The 20495-nt window shown below is 35.6% G+C and overlaps 1 protein-coding gene across 25 annotated transcripts in view; it reads left to right on the plus strand.

The window, feature by feature from the left end:
* Window positions 1-20495, plus strand: part of HMCN1 (hemicentin 1) — a 703321-nt gene that overhangs the window by 450062 nt on the left and 232764 nt on the right. For all 25 annotated transcript variants that reach the window (XM_053209695.1, XM_053209701.1, XM_053209691.1 and 22 more), the window contains 6 exons: window positions 4-131; window positions 2353-2466; window positions 7888-8046; window positions 15199-15393; window positions 17978-18073; window positions 19580-19707. In XM_053209695.1, coding sequence (XP_053065670.1) covers window positions 4-131; window positions 2353-2466; window positions 7888-8046; window positions 15199-15393; window positions 17978-18073; window positions 19580-19707 — 820 coding nt within the window. The remainder of the gene's footprint in view (window positions 1-3; window positions 132-2352; window positions 2467-7887; window positions 8047-15198; window positions 15394-17977; window positions 18074-19579; window positions 19708-20495) is intronic.

Raw genomic sequence — 20495 nt, forward strand, 5'->3', positions numbered from 1 at the left:
TAGGTATAGGATGACCTCAGAAGGTACCTTATTTATCAAAAATGCAGTTCCCAAAGATGCAGGGATTTATGGTTGCCTGGCAAGTAATGCAGCTGGAACAGACAAACAGACTTCTACCCTTAGATATATTGGCAAGTATAATCAGTTTAAAAAGCAATTAAAATAGGATGCATATCATATCAAGCAGTGTAAAAGTACTTTTCTGAAAATTAGTATTAGGAGTCAGTTCTAACCAGTCTTATAATTGATTGTTTATTTCACACATTAATTAAAGCAAATATTGGAACATTTAAGTTAAAAGTTCAGGGAGTGGATAGCTTCATTATTCAGTAGAAATCTAGGAGGCTTACGTCTTGTGGTAGAGTCCCAGATTGTCTACAAAGTCTGTCTTTCCATGGCTTTTCTGTTCTTTGCAATATTTTGCTTACATATTAATAAATTCTATATCCTTTCTAGTTTACCTCAACTTCCATTTTATATTTTTAACTTATATTTAAAGCTTTATAGTATTTCTATAGTAATGACATATTTATAACATTTCTGTCATTTATCCTGTCTAGCTGTTATTTCACTTTGCATCTTCAGTTTTTCCCCTCCAAACTCAAGCATTTATTGAGGATGCATTTTGTGATAATTATAATACATATTCCATAATAAAATGTATAATAACATATAATATATAATCTAATATATTTTAATATAATCATATCCTCTAATAATATATAACAGAATAGAGTATTTCTTTTAATTTGGTCTTTCTTAAACAAATAAAGGACAAGGACATGACATGTTCAGTGTTAGTTTGTAATTGTGAATAATTAATGGCTAGCAGTCTACCCTGCCATTTATGGTAAGGTAGTGAAACTGGCAGTGGAGAGTAAGAAAGCTACAATAAAAATTAAGAATTGTAATTTGGTGTGTATAGATGAGGGAGGTAGCAAAAGTGTTGTAAATATCAAAGCTGAAAGCATAGAAAGAAGTGGTCTTCATTGATAGAAATGAGGAAGGCACATGGTAAGTTTGGAAGATTAGAGAAGAAATAGACAGTGGGACTGTAGAAAGCGGGTTGAAATAGATTCTGAATCATAGACACAAATTTCATTTCATTCACAAAGAAGCTAAAATAGTTGACCCACTTATTCACCTTATTAATTACCCAGAGTATCTAAAATTGTGGAATGTGAAATAAAAGATGTATGTTATGAAGTCCTTACTTTTTGAGAGCCTGCATAATGGGAATGGCTATACATAGAGATATAGAAGAAAGCAGACAGACTAGTACTATAGCAGAGAGTGGTGGAGAGGAAGATTAATTCTGACTGGGAATTTGTAAAGATTTCTCAAAGGAGGCAGGACTTAAGCTCAGTCTGGAGGAACAAGTGGGATTAGAAGAGTTGTGGCGAAGGGCATTTCAGGCAGAGGAAACAGCTTTGCAAAAACAGGAAGATAGGAGAGGGTAGGGGGTGCTTTGGGCTACCATTTTGCTCTGTACCTTGTGATGAGTAAGAAAGTGTTATGGAAGGTAAGTTACAAGAGAAAGCTCTGTACAGTGTATGATTTTTGAAAGCCAAACTAGAGAATTGTGGAATGAATTCACTGAAAGCTTTCTTTCTAGGAGAGGGATAACATGATCTTTGAGAAGTTAATTCAATTTCTTTTAAACTACTTCAGTTGAAATTAGAAAGTCCTAACATGCCCAGCTAAGAGAAAAATGTATGAGTGAACTCTAAAGAATTAGGCAAAGAAACTTAGAGAATGTATGTATTTAGCATCAAAGGCAAAAAGAGAATGGAGGCTCTACTTTTTATAGATGGAACTTTCAGCCTTAGACTACAACCCTCTCTCTGTAGTGAAACATGAATATCCTTAAAATCACATAGAAAATATTACAACAAATTCATCTACAATTATATTATCCTCATAATTTAGCCAAGTCATAATTTATCATAGCTCTTTTGATATTTTTATTACTATTACTCTTCTCTCTGTTCCTTCAGTATTACTTACTATTTCTATAAGATGTGTTCAGATTTCTAAGATTTGTCTTTCCTTATATATCTCTTTTTTTTCATAAAGACCTTTCAATTAATTTCCTAATTTTTTGTACTCTTTTATCAGAATTATTTTTGCCTAATATATATTTTTGGCCTTAATAAATAATCTTTTCATCACAGACATCTATCTATGAACACTTGCATTATAAGAGTTTCAATCTGTTTATAAACATTGAAATAACCACAAGCTCATAAATACTGGTAGATTTTGCTAAATTGGTTCATTTAGTGCAATCATGAACAAGGTCCACGTGGCACTGGGCCAGATGTTGACGATTTGCATGTTTGTTTTTTTCAGAAGCCCCGAAGTTGATCGTAGTTCAGAGCGAGCTCTTGGTTGCTCTTGGGGATACAACAGTTATGGAATGTAAAACTTCTGGTATTCCTCCACCTCGAGTTAAGTGGTTCAAAGGTACATTTCTTAAATATGTTCATGTCTGGTTCACTTGCTTTTGTTTTCTCTTTTAAAAAAATTATTTGTTAAAATTTTGTTTTGGTGTGTGACTTAGCAGCCCCATAAAATGTGTTTATGATCTCACTAGAGACAATAGTTCAAAATTCTGAACTCTAAATTTCAAGATTTGACATCTGGTGTGGATTATAGGACCGTGAAAATCAAAGCAGGAAAAGTTCGCCTTTGCTAATCCAGCTGAACATTCTCTTTGTTAGTTTAGGATTGTTTCCTGTAGAAAATTGTCCAAGAATACTCTGTTAACGTTTAAAATGGCTTTCCTGATTTCAATTCACTTAGAGATAATAGCTGTCACTATTAGAAAGTTTTCTAGATTCCCAAGGACACGTTATAAAGTGCTCAAAAAAAGACATAACATTAAAGCTTACAGGTAGTTGAAAGACAGTGTGATGGGCATCATCATGCATAGTAGATGTTTATATCAAGCATGGAAATTTTCTCCCTACATTCGTAACATAAAGATTACACCTTTGTGATTCTATAATAAAATAACAGTAATGTGTTGTTTGTCTTAGTAAGAATACTCTCGGGTCCTGGTCCAGGCTCAGATGCTGACAGTAGATATCTGTGTAAAACGTCCTGCTTCTGTTTCTGTCTCAGTTCTTCCAATATATGAGAAAGCAAAATTCCCGCAAGCACTCTAACAGGGAGGTTGCTAGGATTATTGAGATGCTGTTTGCAAAATACTTTTTAATCTTCAGATGAAAAATGCTAAACAGTACAAAGAACTATTGTTGTGATTCTGTTTGTTAAATCACAGACATTCCCATAGCAACGGGTTGATGTCATAATCACAAAATTATGAATTCACCTCGCGTTCAAACTCTTGGGGAACATGAGGTGAAAAAGAAAGGCTTTATGTAGAAAACAAACACATTTAAATAATACAAATCAAAAACAGAAAAACTAGGAGGTAATGCTATTTTCATGGTTTTCTATGTTAAATGATTTTTTGTCTTCATGTTTTCTCTGATAAGAAAGTGTTTCTGAAGTTGCTTCTTAATTAGGTTTATTTCAGTTACCATAAGCTGTAATTTTAGTTATTTAAAAATCTTAAGTCTTTGAATTACAAATGAAATAGATAATCAGTGTCAAAGTCACATCATAATTAAATAAATCCAGAAAAAAATGTGTTATAGAAGCAGTAGTTCTCTTTTTTAAAAGTCAATGTGACCTGCCGACTTCTCTGCCTGTAGATAGCAGAGTCACACAGAAAGTCTTTTATTTTCCCAAATTGAGGCTACTTTTCTGAGTAAACTTAGTCTTCATGTTAACCTGGGTCCCATAAATGGCTTGGAAGGTAAGGAGGAGTTAGGGAGCCATGCACTGACCACATGGAAGATTCTAGAATTGATTGCCTTTTAATTTTCTAAACCAAAGATGTTGGAGTTCAATGGGCCCAGTTAAATATATTCCATTTCTCTCAGTTATGAAACAACAGAGATAGAATGTGGACATTAAACACTGACAGACCAAATTAGAAGACATCCTCCAGTGTTCATCAACAGTATGCACAGTAGGCATAAACCCCAGAAATAGGCCAACCTACTGTCCTATCTGTACCAGGCAAGCATTTATTGCATATGCAGAGTCTGGATCATCAAGAACAAAATTAGAGGATAAACTCTGATGCAGACTGGTTCCAGAAAGAAAGGGGGAAGAGGCAGCTGGGCTCTCCTTTTCCACCTCTGCTAGGGATGAGACAATGGGAGGTTAGGGAAATCCTACCTTATGGAAACCAAGGGGTGAAGAAGAGTCCTTACCTTAACCAGAAGAATAACTTTTTCTTCATACCCCTTTTTCTAACAATTCTGATTGAATATAGGTAGTGATTAATTGATTGTAAGAACACATGGAATCTGTCCTCTTAACAAATTTTGAAGTGTGCGATACAGCATGGTTAACTATGGGCACTTTGTTGCACAGTAGATCTCTAGAACTTACTCCTCTTGGATAATTGAAACTTCATACCTGTTGAAGAATATCTCATTTCCTTTGTCCCCAAACCCCTGGCACTTACAATTCATTAATAAATTAATAAATTATATTCTATTCAGGCCATCAGAGAAAAGGAATTGCATAAGTACAAATACCCATAAAAATTTTGGATTTTTCATTTTAGAAATAAGCAACATATAGTGGGTTCAAAAAAGAATAGAGACACTATCAAAATGTTTTATAGAGGATATTTCTGGTGAAACATTAAAGCAAGTAGGTTTTTCAATTTAGATTGGTGGTTCTTAAGAGTAGTTGGGGGTTCCCCGTCATTTTTTTCAGGGAATCTCCGAGACTAAAATTACTTTCCTAATTATACTAACATATTATTTTTCTTTTTCATACTCATTGTCTCACAAGTGTATAGTGGAGTTTTTGGAGGGTACATGAAGTGTGATATCCAACAGAATGAATGCAGAAGCAAATATGAGCACTCAGCTGTCTTCTATTAAGCTAGACATTCTAGAAATTTGCAAAATGTGAAACACCACTCTTCTCACTAAATTTATCTTATTTTTGGAAAAATAATTAATTTCTTATAAAATATGTTCACTATGTTAAAATGTCATGAGTTTATTGTAGAATAAATACATACATTTAAATTTTTTCAATTTCTAAAGTACTAAATACAAATAAATATAATCTATACAAAAAAAACCTCATTAAAGTCCCCAATAATTTATAAGAGTGTAAAAGGGGTTTGAAGGAAACATTTTTGAGAACCACTAATTCCCATCAACTATTTGAAAGGGTCTTATGCCAGGGATAATGATTCTCTGTTGTTAGCCTTTACATCCACAGAAACCAGAATTGAATTTAAAGTACAGCATAAAGAGAACCCTCTGCAGTGGTAATGATTGTTAAATCCTAGCATGGGTTGTCAGGAAAGTTTGTATATTTCCCTCTGTAAAAATTCTAATCTTACCTAATATTAAAACTAAATAATCCCTATTCCATTACCATCTCAAAGTTCCATATTTCTCAATGGCTTCCCAATAATTTCATGACTAATTTAGTAGATGACTTGACTAAACTGGTGTTTCCCAATTTACATTTTCATTATTGCTATTCTTTTAGCTTTTTTTTTTTGAAAAAAAAAAAAACCTACTAGCTAAAAGGTCTTGATTTTATCCTTTGACATAAACAAAAGAAATAAGGGAGAAGTAAATTCCAAAATTCTAAATGCATTTTAGTCCAAACATTCTAATACTTGATGAACAGCTAGGTCATATTGCATTCTCCCTTAGTGGGAGGAAAGTTTATGTCAACATCATCTGCTTTTATTTATGAAAATTTCCCAGAGGCACATAGACACAGCTTCGGTTGCTTCTCTTATTCTCGTGTGGTATGTAGTAGCAAGCTTAAAAGGATGATTTGGGTTTTAAATATTGGAATGCTGAAAAATACTTTATTTTTGGCACTGATGGTCGCTATTGCAATTTTTTTGTTTTCAAATTTATGGCTCCTTTGTCCCCTTCTGTTCTCAAAATTATAAAAACAAAAACAAAGATAATTGTCTGCTTGTTGCCCTGAGTCTGTTGATTGGTGATTTTTATAGTATTCTAGAGGATTACTTGTTCTGGGTTTCTCTCTCTCTTTTCTTTTCTTTCTTTCTTTTTTTTTTTTTTTTTTTTTTTTTGTTAGAAGCTAAGTGAGATACTATGGTGGTCTTCAAAGCACATAGCTAGGGTAGTACATGACCTTTTGGAGAGCAGTTTTTTAGACTTGACATCTGGGCATGTTGTGCACCCCTAAGAGCAATGGCCTTCCAACCTCCAGGAAGATTTTAGGATCCCCACAGGAAGTTTGCTATTACTCTTTACAAAAAGGATGTGGACACTAAGATAGTATTAAAGATCCAGTAGTACGTATTTTTTTTTTTATGAAACTGGCCATCCAGGTAATTACATTCTTGGGAGAGGAGTCACCCTGAAGGAGGATAAACATAAGGAGAGACTAACCTAACTTACAGATTAGTTAAGGCATTATTTTCCTTCATAGAGAACTGGTTCTCAGGGGATTGGAGGAGCTGAAGGGACACATAACATCAGAGACACACAGATAACTCAGACATAACTAATTTTTCTGCTGTCATTCTAGCCTCACACTGAGGTCAAACTCAATGCATGGTTTCATTTTCCACACATTTATTCCCTACCTGCCTCTTCGAGAAACCTGTAACTCCAACTTCAAGAACTTGATGAATAATACAGATTTAGTAGCGGTACTATGGGAAATTTCTATAAAACACTTCTTTCTGGCCATTGTTAGAAATTTCTCATCCAGGGGTGCCTGGGTGGCTCTGTCAGTTAAGCGGCCAACTCTTGGTTTCGGCTCAGGTCATGACCTCACGGTTTCGTGAGTTTGAGCCCCTCCTCGGCAGCCTATACCTCTCACAAGACACTAACTGTGACAGCATTCAGCAAACCAAAAATCCGGTCCATTGACCAAACAAAGAACACCTGTAGTCTCCTAAGCACTTTCTTTTCTTTTTTTTTTTAACTAAAAAAAAAAAAAAAAGATTTATTTGGACCTGACAATATGTATACCAAAGAAATAATTATAATCAAAATGCATTAAACACTCCTATTTTATTTTATTTTTATTTTTTAATATGAAATTTATTGTCAAATTGGTTTCCATACAACACCCAGTGCTCATCCCAACAGGTGCCCTCCTCAATACCCATCACCCACCGTCCCCCACCCCCCCATCAACCCTCGGTTTGTTCTCAGTTTTTAAGACCTAAATAAGAATGAACTCTTCAAAGCTGTACTGGGAAGGACGAGGTTGGGGAGTGGGGTGTGGGAAAGGATGGCAGCTGTCACTGTGGCTATGTTAGGTAAGAAGGGAATGGGAAGATGAAGGTTGAAAAAAAGGTTTCTACCAGCTTTGTGGACCAGTTTAGGATCTCCTAAGCACTTTCTAAATAACTGAAATTCATCCTGCCACAAAGCTTGTAGAAACCTTTTTTCAACCTTCATCTTCCCATTCCCTTCTTACCTAACACAGCCACAGTGACAGCTGCCATCCTTTCCCACCCCACTCCCCAACCTCATCCTCCCCAGTATAGCTTTGAAGAGTTCTTTCTTATTTAGGTACATTCACAGTAGGAAATAGCTGGGGCCAGATTTTTGGCTCTTGGTTAGCACACAGAATCATACAGACTAATAAACCAGCTTAGTGCCAACAAACCCTTTGTCCTTTCTTTGCGTAAACATTGTTTAAGTGTTTGCGTTGTTCCAGACAACAGTATTGTAAAAACTTGACAGTTGATTTTCTTCAGCAGTCTTGAAATCAAACCAAGAGCAGAGTAAACTATGTAAATACTTTAGGGTTTAATGTTCTCTCTTTGTTTTGACCTAGGGGATCTTGAGCTGAGGCCCTCAACATTCCTCATTATTGACCCTCTCTTGGGACTTTTGAAGATTCAAGAAACTCAAGACCTGGATGCTGGTGATTATATGTGTGTAGCTGTCAATGATGCTGGAAGAGCAGCTGGCAAGATAACTCTGGATGTTGGCTGTAAGCATCCAGCTCTGATAGACACATTTGGTTTTTTCCGTGCTAATAACTCTGAAACATTTGGGTGGAAATGTTTGTCAGAAAGGACAAATGAGAGTTAGAGTCTCAGATTATTAATATAATCATGGTGGTAAACATTTACCAAGTGCTTTCTACATACCATGCATTGTGCTAAGAACTTTTATATGCATTAGCTCATTTAACTCTCATAGCAATCCTAAGACGAAGATACTATAAATATCTCCATTATATAGATAAGAAAAAGGAGGCATAACAAAGCTAAGTAACTTGACCAGTATCACAGAACTATGGAGGGGCAGAGCCTGGATATTTGAACCCAGGTAATCTGACATCAGAGACTATAAGCTTCACTGGAATATCATCTATTGCCAGACATTTTCGTAACAGGAGTCATCCGTTCCGACACAAAATTGCTAAGTATTAACATCTGGAGGCCAGAAATTAGACTTTGGCTCTAGACCATAATTTGGAAATGTTGATGATAGCAAAGGTAGCACATTGTGCTTTTATTTAAAAAAAATTTTTTTACTAGCAATTACTCCTCAAGTACTAACAACAAATAAATGTCAGTCACAATGTGAAGGATACAGCATGTGTATGACCACTGTCATCAGATTACTCAAGAAGTTTGGTTCTTTCTCCTTCTTTGTCTCTCTATGTCATGTTTCTTAAAAAATAATTGATACACAGTGTAGGGACACATGAAATAAAACAGAGCTTGCTTTGTATGAAAAGGAACCTGGCAGCTTAATTCTAACAAATAATTCAAACATTGACATTAGTTAAACTTATAAAATATGACATTTTCTTAAATTGTATTTTCATTTATGTATGATGATTTTCATGCCTCAGCTGTTTTTTTTTTTAAACAAAAGTTGGGAACTATAAAGAAAATGCAGATTTTTTTTTTTAGGATAAAGTAATACAAACCATTCCAGTTCTATCTTAATTCTCTAAATGAATATCCTGGCCCTCCAAGCTTAATATGTTGTTTCATATAAACTAATTTCTTTCCTCCTGGGATCTTTTATGATCCCCTTGCCCCTGGGCTGTCTGGTGAACACTCTGTACTCTTGGTGATTATGCTCTTGGGGTACAATCAACAGAGCTGGAAATGGCCATAAAGACCACTGTAGAATCTGTCTAAGGCACAGCAAAATGTGTTTGACCGTGACTAAAAGCTGAGGTTATTGAGAGAAGTGCCTTGGAAATAAGATTGGAATCTCCGGGTGGAGGATATCTGAAGTTAAAACACAAGGAATGCTTTTAGAAATGTAAGGCCCAAATTAAGAGGGTCACTTGGTGCAGAATTCTTGTTTCTAAGAAATATATAAACTATCGTGTTTCAAATACCCAACATTTTCTAGTTCTGCCTCTTCCTCTTTCCTGCTCAGGTATTTTATATTGACCCAACATCCTTCTAGAGTTGTCTGGCTTTAAGGAAGAATGAATTAGCCTGAGTAATTGTTCCCAGCAAAAGGGGAATGACACTCTCACCCCTCTCCAAGATTATGGAAAATATAAACAACATACACATTTCCTTGCTTACTTACTGCCTTCTTGATGATATTTTTAGTTTCTGAACTTTCCAGGTTCTCGCTGTTGACTAGTGAAAATCCATGTAGCCTTAGGGCTATCTGTGCTGGAGTGATTTGCATTGGATTAGGAAACATCCTAACCAATATTTTGTATTTATCCTCATTCCTTGAACTGAATTTTGTTTTATCTTCACTCATATTCAAGATCTTCACTCTCTATGACCTTTTCTTTTTTTTTTTTTAATTTTTCTTAACGTTTATTTATTTTTGAGACAGAGACAGAGCATGAACGGGGGAGGGTCAGAGAGAGAGGGAGACACAGAATCTGAAACAGGCTCCATGCTCTGAGCAGTCAGCACAGAGCCCGATGTGGGGCTTGAACTCACGGACCGTGAGATCATGACCTGAGCCGAAGTCAGACGCTTAACCGACTGAGCCACCCAGGCGCCCCACTATGACCTTTTCTAAAACAATGGCTTCTCAACTTTTATTCCAGTAATTGTTCTGTTGGAGCTATTAACATGAACTCAATTGTGTCCTTACTGTAACCATGATCATTAACAGTTGCCAGATAGCTTCATTCTAACACCATCGCCATACATGCATCCATTATGCCTTAATAACTATCTCCTTACCCACCATTAGAATTCTGATCACTGTGGCTCACAAAGTTTGGTTAGACCTTTTCTGTCTGCATAAAACTATGGTCCCATATCCTAGCAGACACAGGGTGTAACTGCTAAGGCCTGTGCAAATCACAGTTGCAGTGATGGTTGTGGTTAGCACTGTTAGGTTTAGAAGCAAACAAACGAAAAACCAAACTTTTCCTCAGAATTTATATAGTGGCTAAGAGAATGGGCTTTGGAGAGAGGCTGGGTTTTCTGCCTGACTTTTAAGAGTACCTACTGATACGTTGGTTATAAATTTGAAATGAAGCATCATCACCCATGTGCATTCAGCATGTCCATTGGTTACTGCTGTTCATCTAAAGCTGCTTAATGGCACATGTATCAAAAAAATGAACTCCACAAATTGAATTACCATTCTGATTCTCTGCGTCTTAAAAAGTAATATAGCAATGCATATATAATAGTGGCATAGTATTTAAGATTAAGCATTGGGCTTTTAATATGAAAGTCACTGTTTCCAATTGATTTTCTTTAAAGGCTTGAGACAATTCAAGCCTTTACTACTACTATTAGTAGTAGTGCATAAAATTCATTTGAGTTCCAAAACTATCGGGCATAAATTTAAGTAGCTTATGACCTAAAAAGAAAAACATACCTTTATCCCTATCATGTAGCTGTTGGACTTTCAGATTGTTTTTGTGGGCCTATTACTTTGCATCAATAGTAGATCAAAAAAATAATAGTAATAAAGCTGTTCAATATTATTGTTGAGTTATAGCTTTTTGTAGTGAGTCTCCTTTTTCCTGCTTCTCATTATCAGGGCTCTGAGTTATGGACATTTCAGGTCAAGAGGGAAAGTTACCAGTGCTTTCCATCCTTTTTTTAAAAAGAGGTAGTGAATTGTGAAGTCATTTGGAAGAGAAGAAGATTGGCTACATCAAACAAAATGTTGGCCTGGCAGCAATTTTATTTGCAGCATTCCACACCACTCAGGGTTTGAGTCCTAGACTGCGGTTTTGTGTTTTGTGGTTTGCTAGAAGCAAAACAGTGTGTTCAGCCATTTTAGGAAAGAAAATCTTTGACTAATGCAATGCTAGAGTTGCCCAAGTGGGTATACATTTAATTATCACCAAAGGAACCAGAATAATTTTATGCAATAGACTTTAGAGCAACATGGTCAATCTGTTTGTGACTTTCTGTTTTCAAAATGATGTATGTGCACAGCCATATCTATCAGTGAGCGACAACAAAGCTGTACCATGCATTAATTTTACAGTTCTCAAGGGGTTTGCACGTAAATACTTAGGGGATCACAGTGATCCAGCATAATCCTGACAGGCTATATGCAGAAGCTGATATTGAAATTAATAATAGTTTTATTAAGTTCTGGAGCTAATATTTAAAAAAAATTTTTTTAATGTTTATTTATTTCTGAGACAGAGAGAGACAGAGCATGAGTGGGGGAGGGGCAGAGAGAGAGGGAGACACAGAATCCAAAGCAGGCTCCAGGCTCTGAGCTGTCAGCCCAGAGCCCCATGCGGGGCTTGAACTCAAAAACTGTGAGATCATGACCTGAGCTGAAGTCGGTCGCTCAACTGACTGAGCCACCCAGGCACCCCTGGAGCTAAGATTTAATGCATGAATTCAACAGTGTTTATAACTAGTGTAGTTAATATTTGGGTGATTACTACATGCTAAATGATTAATAAAGACCAGGTCTTTTAACAACACGAGATAGGAACGTTATTATCTCCTTATTGTTCATAGAGAGATTTAGACTGAGGGAAGTAAAAGAATTTTCCAATTTTGCAGACTAAGAAAAAATGGAGCTGCCATTTAAAACAACCTAACGGACTGTAACATCTCTACGCAACACAGCCTCCTCTGAACAAACCCCGTGTTTTGTACTACAGTCACCACTGCCCCTTCCGTAGCCCTGTTAATCTGTTTACCATCCACTCAATATAACTCACTTGGAGTTCGAATTGGCCACAATCAAGAGTAGGAAGTATTTAGAAGGCTTCTTGGCTTGAGTTAGGAGTTGCTTCATTTTTGAGGTTTCCTTGTCACTGATGCTCTCTTGGCTCCTTACCTAGTGCCTGGTACTCTCATTTGCCTTGTTTTCTGGTACCAGGATGTATATTCCCTAACCTTTTGCTTGTCTTGTACCTGACACTGTTCCCAAAGCTTCTTCACCACAGATGACTTCTCCTGTCTTAACCGAGTTTTATGGGCACAACTTGAGCTCTGCTTATCCTTTTCTAGTCCAGTTCGTTCTTGGCTTTCTTACTTCTGAAAATTCTGATTTGTTTCCATTTTGACTGATGGCTATGTTCTGCTGTGTCAGTAAGCTTGGTTTCCTCTCAAATGTCTGGTCAACCCCAGGCTTCTGCATATCTTTTTGTTCTTCTGAAATTGATTTTCTGCCCCATTTCCACATCTACCTGCCCATACTCTGCATCTAACACATCCTGAGACTTTTATAACCTCTATTTCTCCGAAAAGCAACTGACTCTGGGATAAATGACTACTGTCAATGCAGAGAAAAGTAACTAGTCCTTTACACCTAGGATAGAAAAACAATGAGCTACTTTATGAATTGTTTTTAAAATATGTTTATTTTGCCTATGAATTTTATATGTCAGTTTCCCACATAGGTGGATTAAGAGAAATCTAAACACAGCTACTCTCCTTCTTGTTTTTTTTTTGTTGTTGTTTTTTAATTTTTTTTCAACGTTTATTTATTTTTGGGGGGACAGAGAGAGACAGAGCATGAACGGGGGAGGGGCAGAGAGAGAGGGAGACACAGAATCGGAAACAGGCTCCAGGCTCTGAGCCATCAGCCCAGAGCCCGACGCGGGGCTCGAACTCACGGACCGCGAGATCGTGACCTGGCTGAAGTCGGACGCTTAACCGACTGCGCCACCCAGGCGCCCCCTCTCCTTCTTGTTAAAAACATATTACATTGTGGATTTAATTTTATTTTATTTAGGCTCAATAAACCAACAGTAGGCTTCTGAAATTGCCATGTTTTTTTCAAAAGATCAAAGTTGTTAACACCACATACACTTACATACATATACAAATGCACATACTACATTATTATTGAAGCATTTTAATATTGATTCACTCATTCACAGATATTAAGCAACCATGATAATGCACAAAGTACTAGGTTAGCTGCTATAAAAGATAAAATATGGTTGCAAACATAAACTCTAGGGAAAATCAAACACACAGTCTAATAAAAGGCTGGATAAGGCCATTGCCATGGAAGTGGTACAGAGTGAGTTTTGTACCTCACAGAGGGAGGAAGTCATGTCCATCTGGGAGGATGAGAGATGGCCTCAAAGAGGGACCTTTTGAACTGGACTAAAGAATTGTCAATATTTCAATAGCCAGAGATCAGTTACCAACATTGCATTTGAGAGGGATGACTGTAACACAGGTACTGGTATGAAAATGGTTAATCCTTATTTAGAGAAGAGTAAAGAGTTCTGATGGTCCCTTGAATAAGATTTCTGTAGGTGAATAATGGGAGATGAGGCTGCAAAGTTAGAGGATATCCTTTAGCCTAGGTTAATAAAGCATTAATGCTGCTCAGGAGACAACTGTGCGTCCGAGTCTCAAAATTCCCAATGAGAAAGCAAGAAGTGATCTCCGCACCCATTTTTATTAGCTTGCTAAACACCTTGACTTCGAGCAGTTGTAGGAACTCATAGAAAAGGGGAGGCTGATAAAATGACAAAAAACTGTTACCAGTATCAACCTGGTTTTCAATCCTACCTCCAGTCTTCAATTCCATGTAACACTTAGCAAATCTGTGTGTCAATTTCTTCATCTATAAAATTCGAGTAATAGTAATACTTACCCCACAGCGTTATTGTGAAGATCAAATGAGAAAACTAATGGAAAGCACCTATAACAGTCCTTGCTTTGTAAGTGATAGTTGAATTCCTAAGCAATATTTAACCTTGACGTTACCAAGGATCCCTCTCTTGGGCTCCTCCTCTTAGAATCCAACATGAGCAGGTTTCATGAATTACTTCATGAATGCTTTAATAGCATTCTACCTCCTTGTCTGATGCCTCATACATCATTACTTATAAGTTCTGGGGAACTTATTTGGGCTGGCTGATAGCTTTCTCCTGTATTTCCTTCCCATGTTTTCCAAGTTGTGCCAACAACACATTTCTAATTCTTCCTCCTGGCTTCTGTGTTTACCTAAATTATGTGGATAACTGTAGCCTTTTAATCTATAATTTTATAATTTCTGAATCAGATTTTAACTCTAAGATATTAAGCTCTCATTATTCCCTTTTTATCAAATACTATATTCTGTTGTTGTTATTGATTCTCAAGCTTAAATTCCTTTAATTGAAAAATGTAAAAAAAAACAAAAAACAAAAAACAAACAAAAGATGAAAGATACTGAGAAGCAAGAATGTGATATAGAGCAAAGATTTAATTTAGGATTAAATATTTTAGCTGGAGATACAGTGATCTGTTAAAGAATGTGCTCTAGTATAAATTAAGTTCTTTAAACCAGTAGGAGTTAAGTTTTGTCAAAAATTTTTCATTATAAGGCAAATTTATTTATAAGAAAGTTCAAGGATTTGAGCAGTATGACATTAACTAAAATTGAAAAGAAATTTCTAAAATGAAAGTTTCTCTTTATTTAAAGTAGTCTTGATTTAAATTCCCACTCTTGAATTCCACTCTCTTTATCATTTGTCACTTTAAGGAAGTAGTTGAACTTCTTTGTGCCTCTATTCATTTATAAAGCAAAAAAAGAAATATCTGCTATTTCAATAGCATACAGGAGTAAAGGGTAAATTTATAATATTATGTGAACAATACCTGATTCAGATTCGATCTGTTGACATTTTAATAATTAAGTTTATATTTAATGTGCCTTTACACTGTCCCAACAACCTTTTTTGTTTGTTTTAAATATCTTCCAGCACCTCCAGTTTTCATACAAGAACCTGCTGATGTGTCTATGGAAATTGGCTCAAATGTGACACTACCTTGCTATGTCCAGGGTTATCCAGAACCAAAGATTAAATGGCGTAGGTCAGACAACATGCCAATCTTCTCAAGACCCTTTTCAGTGAGTTCCATCAGCCAACTAAGAACAGGAGCTCTCTTTATTTCAAGTAGGTTAAAGGAAATATATTTTGTACAAGTATGCACATTTATTATACATTCATGTTTTATACACAGGGATTACTATGTGTAAAATTGTGAATTAGTCATAACACATTTTGTGTTTGTTGGATTTCACTTTAAAATGGTGTTAAACTCTTATATTTTGGAATTGTCATAAATTATATTTTATTCAAATGTATGTGATATCATAAAGGCTTGTGAAGCAATGTGACTTCTTCATATGTCACTGTTTCTTATTACAAATAGAGTCACCTGGGCCTCTAGGTGAATAAGTGATCACATTTTATTGTCTCTTATACCAACTGCTGTATAGAAAGGTAAAATATTAAAATAGTAGTTAGTTAACTTTAATGAATTATTTTTGACCAACAGTATATAACCATAGGGACTCTATACTCTATGGAAGCTCCTGGATTAAAAATTATATCCACCTGGAGTGTAAGATTTTTTAAAAAGTACTCTATCATCCAAGAATTTTGCCTATAAGCTATTAAGCATTCAAATATTTGTAAATACTTTGTACTTTTTCAAATAATATTCAGAATGTTTGAATAGTGGCACTAGAGAAATAAAAACATTTAGTCAAGTAACTGATTTTTAAAGGGTAATTGTATCTTTGGGGTTATTTTGTAGAAAGCCTTCAGTAAGTGATTTCCATGTTTATTAACAATATTAAATGTACATTAGCCACTTAAACTTCCAAATATGAATTAAACTAATTAGAAGTGCTTAAGTGATTAGCTCTGGGCTAAGCTCTGTGGTTAAGACAGAAGTCTTATATGGGGTCCCCCACTTAGGCATTTTACAACCCACCATCTAAGGGGATGGCCACAAAAGTACCTACTGGGTCAGATTATGCAGGACCTGGAATGTGCAGGTGAATAAATGCTTTTGATGAGGTAGAAAATAGCCCTCCAAGCTTCACTGCAGGACAACCCCTCTGCAGGATAAAAGATATGAAAATGGGGGAGGCTTACAGGGTTATACATGTGGGGTAATAATAGTGATGAGAAAAGCCTGGGTAACAAACTAGACCTGAAACAAATCAGTTAGAGGCGATGTAAAAAACCAAGAATGAAAGAGGGCAACATATTGACCAGTGGTTGCTTAACTGTCCACCTTAAACTATCTAGAAGGAAAGTAGAGATTAGAAACCATTTTCTGCAGTCTTATGTATTCCTATACAAATTAATCCAAGAGTTGATAATATGAAAAATATCTTGGGTAAAAACAATGTGACTTATTAACCAGATGATTTGGTGAATTTTCCTTTGCAAATGAATGTTTGCTGTTGTTGATAGTGGATACTGCCTGAACTTACCAGATGTAATTCTGAAGTTATATGCCTATGGTTAACAAAGAAGTAGGAGCTTTGTCACTGCTCTTTATCTGAGATAAATGGAACTGTTAATAATGGAAAGCTACATTTTTCTCTGTCAAATCTTATCAGTAGATTAAACTGTGCTTATTTAGTGAAGATATTTGCAAGGATTATAATCATTTCCCTATTTAAAATCTTCTGTTGACTCCCTTGTTGCTCAGAAGACAAACCACACTCTTTACAAGGCACCACACTCTGTCTTTAGCTTGACCCCTGACTATATCCACACAACCTGTAACCTAGTAGTCTTCATCCTGATCCCTTTAACACCCTCTTTAATTAAAAAATATTTTGTAATATCCTTCTTATTATCCTGAAACAGTCTATCTTTTTGACCTATCTACATAATAAAAACTCTTTTAATATTCAAAATGTAGTACAAAGGAAAATAAAGGAAAGTAATTTTTACTGAAATAATAGACATTTCAATACATAAATACTCCAGAAATGTCTACACAATATGCATACATGTTTATGTGCATCACCATAAATTTGACAGCTCAAATGTAGACTGATACATGTAATTATTATATAATTATAAACAAAGCCATCAAATCCATGAATTTCCAGTGGGATCTTCAGAAGTCTTGCTGGATTTGGGATAATTGTTCCTTCCATGAATCTGCCCTTGCATAGCCTACCTACTTCTTGCCCAGTAAATGCCAGTATGCTCCCCCAATCATTGGGCCAACTGAAAACAAAAACAAAAAACAAAAAACTCCCTTTCTCCCTTGCAAACCTTCAAAATACCCCCAAGGTGGTGCTGCAGCATCCATTGGTGGTGCAGCTTTACATTATTTGCACAGACCTTGATTTTTCAAGTCATGCTTTTGTCTTTGCAGCCCATTGGGCTTAGACTGCCCTTCCTCTCTTCTACCTGCTGTTTACAGTACAGCTTGTATATTACCTACTACGTGCATCCCTCCCTAATTCCTCTGCATGCCATCAGTCTCTCATGTCTCTGTGTCTCTGTGCTCCCACAGCTCATTGTTTCAAACTTGTATTATAGCATTTATCACACTGTGGTGTGATTGTTGGTTCTTATGTATGTCTCCTCCTGTAGAAAGGGAAGTAACAAAAGGCAGTATACACACATTTTCCACCCACAAATTTGAGCATTGTGTCTGGCATGATTATGCTTCATAGATGGTGTTGAATGAGTAAACGATCTCTCTCTCTTTTTTTTTTAGACTTATGGGCAAATGATAAAGGAACCTATATTTGTGAGGCAGAAAACCAGTTTGGAAAGATCCAGTCCCAGACAACAGTAACAGTGACAGGACTTGGTAAGATCAAGTATGTGCTTAGCTATCACACTCTTCCAAGTCATCAGACTTCTTTTATTACATCATCTCTTGTCTGTGCCACTTTAAACAAAGAAACAACAGGTAAATATTTGATTACTAGATTAGCCTCCTCTCCCCCACCCTATTTCATATTTCATGGGATGTTAGAACTGGAAATAACCTTACAGATCATCCTCTCCAAGTTCCTTATCTTTCATTTAAATAAATCAACTTGAATAAATTGATTTAAGCCTAAATACAAATACACACACACACACACACACACACACACACACACACACACACACGCACACACATTAGAGCCATGGCATTCTTTTCTGGTTACCACTTTTTACACTTTTCATTTTAGTCCACATGAAATTATTTGGGGATATAATATGAAGTAAGAATGCAATATTGTTTAGTGGTAAGACATTTGTTTCATTATCCTTTTTTGTTTTCATTTTTAAAATTTATTTTGAGAGAGAGAGAGAGCACAAAAGCAGGAGAGAGGAGCAGAGGGAGAGAGAGAGAGAGAGAGAGAGAATGAGAGAATCTCAAGCAGGGTCTACACTCAGTGCTCAGCAAGGAGCCAGATGCAGGGCTTGATCCTGCCATGCTGGGATCATGACCTTAGCTGAAATCAAGAATCAGACCCTAACCGACTGAGCCACCCAGGTGCCCCATTATAGTTAAAATAATTTTTTTTTCATTTCAGAGTCTTGTATTGAATATTCTCTTTCCACTGATTAAAATACCCATTTGGTTACATGCTAAATTTATATTCCTGTGTCTATTCCTTGGAATTCTATTTATGCACTGGTACTACATTGTCTAAATTATTATGGTATTTAATATGATTTTTAAATCTCTCAGTGCCTGTTTCTCATTAATATGCATTTATAACATTTTCTTTCTAGATCTCCCTTTATTCATCAACATATACTTGAAATTTCCAAATAGAATATCTAGGGATTTTGCTTTGATTTATGTTTAATTTATTAATTAATTTCTACAAAAGAACATCTCTCATCTAAGAGAGTCCACCTCATTTTATTTGCTTGAGCTGTTATGATAGCCTCCTCATTGATCTTATCCATTCTGATTTTTCCCTTCTCCAATAAGTTAGTCACAGTTTTCAGATTAGTATTTCCTGAGAATGGTTCTGATGATCCCACGTTTTTTATTGTAAATGATTTCAGTTCCTCTCCATTTGTCCATCAAACAGTGCAAATTTCTTGGCTTGACATTTCTGGCTGTGCATGCCATAGACGAATTCTCCTTTAGTGTCTACTTCTCTATTACTACCTACCCCCTTTGCCATTCTTTCTGCTTTGAAGGGTCTTTTATGTCTCTCTTCTAGTTCAGACCTATTTACATTTAAAAATCTTATTCTTGAAAATTCATTTTTTAAAATAGTGGAATTAGTAGTCATCAGCCTAGAAGAAGATTTGCCTTTCTTTTGGGTGAGATAGAGGTGATAATACCTGTTTCTCTACGACTTAGTTGCTCCACTCATTGGAATCAGCCCTTCGGTGACCAGCGTCATTGAAGGACAGCAGCTTACTTTGCCTTGTGCTCTGTTGGCTGGAAATCCCATTCCAGAACGTCGGTGGATTAAGAATTCAGCCATGGTAAGAACATTCTAAATCCATGCATTCACATTTGTAATTTTCTTGAGTAAGAGGCAATTTATTTCAAACATTGAAATATCAATTTAATAAATATACAAACATATACTTTGTAAATATAACACCAAAACTTGTTTTCCATATTGACATGGTTCAGTTCACGTTATTTGGGATTAATAAAACGGAGAAATAGTCAATGGTGTGATTTCTGTTGTTTTGAATTCAATTCAGTGCAACTAATAAACTCTTCGGAGTATGTAAAAACTCAAAATACAAAATTATTTTTATAGTATTTAAATATTTTTATGTTCTTCACAGGATGTAATAAATGTTAACACTCTCATAAAATTTTTCCATTTACTAACCTTTATTATTAACTCCCAATATTATATACTTTATCATGAACTTTTTAAAAATGTGAGTCTATTTTGTGTCATTGTCTTTCAGGGTATAACTTTTGATTATGAAAGAATATGAAAATTTATCACAGTTCTATGGATTTTTTGTAAATATGCTACCTATGATAAATTTTCATCTAGTTCAGAGCATTTTTCCTTCCATTTTCCAGAGTAGTTAAACTCACTTTTTGAAGTACCAATTAGAAGTGAATTGCCTCCATGGAATAAGATGTAAACTTGTTCATCTTTGCTTGAAATCCTGAGAAAAATTAGTATACCTCACTCAACAATTTAATGCCCTTATGACATAGGATGATACTGCTTGAGCACTCAGGTGTCCTGTAATTGAACAGAATGCATATATGGTATAGTTAGCATGATCATTTTTAATAG

The sequence above is a fragment of the Acinonyx jubatus genome, chromosome E4 (assembly GCF_027475565.1).
Source record: "Acinonyx jubatus isolate Ajub_Pintada_27869175 chromosome E4, VMU_Ajub_asm_v1.0, whole genome shotgun sequence".
Classification (NCBI taxonomy): domain Eukaryota; kingdom Metazoa; phylum Chordata; class Mammalia; order Carnivora; family Felidae; genus Acinonyx; species Acinonyx jubatus.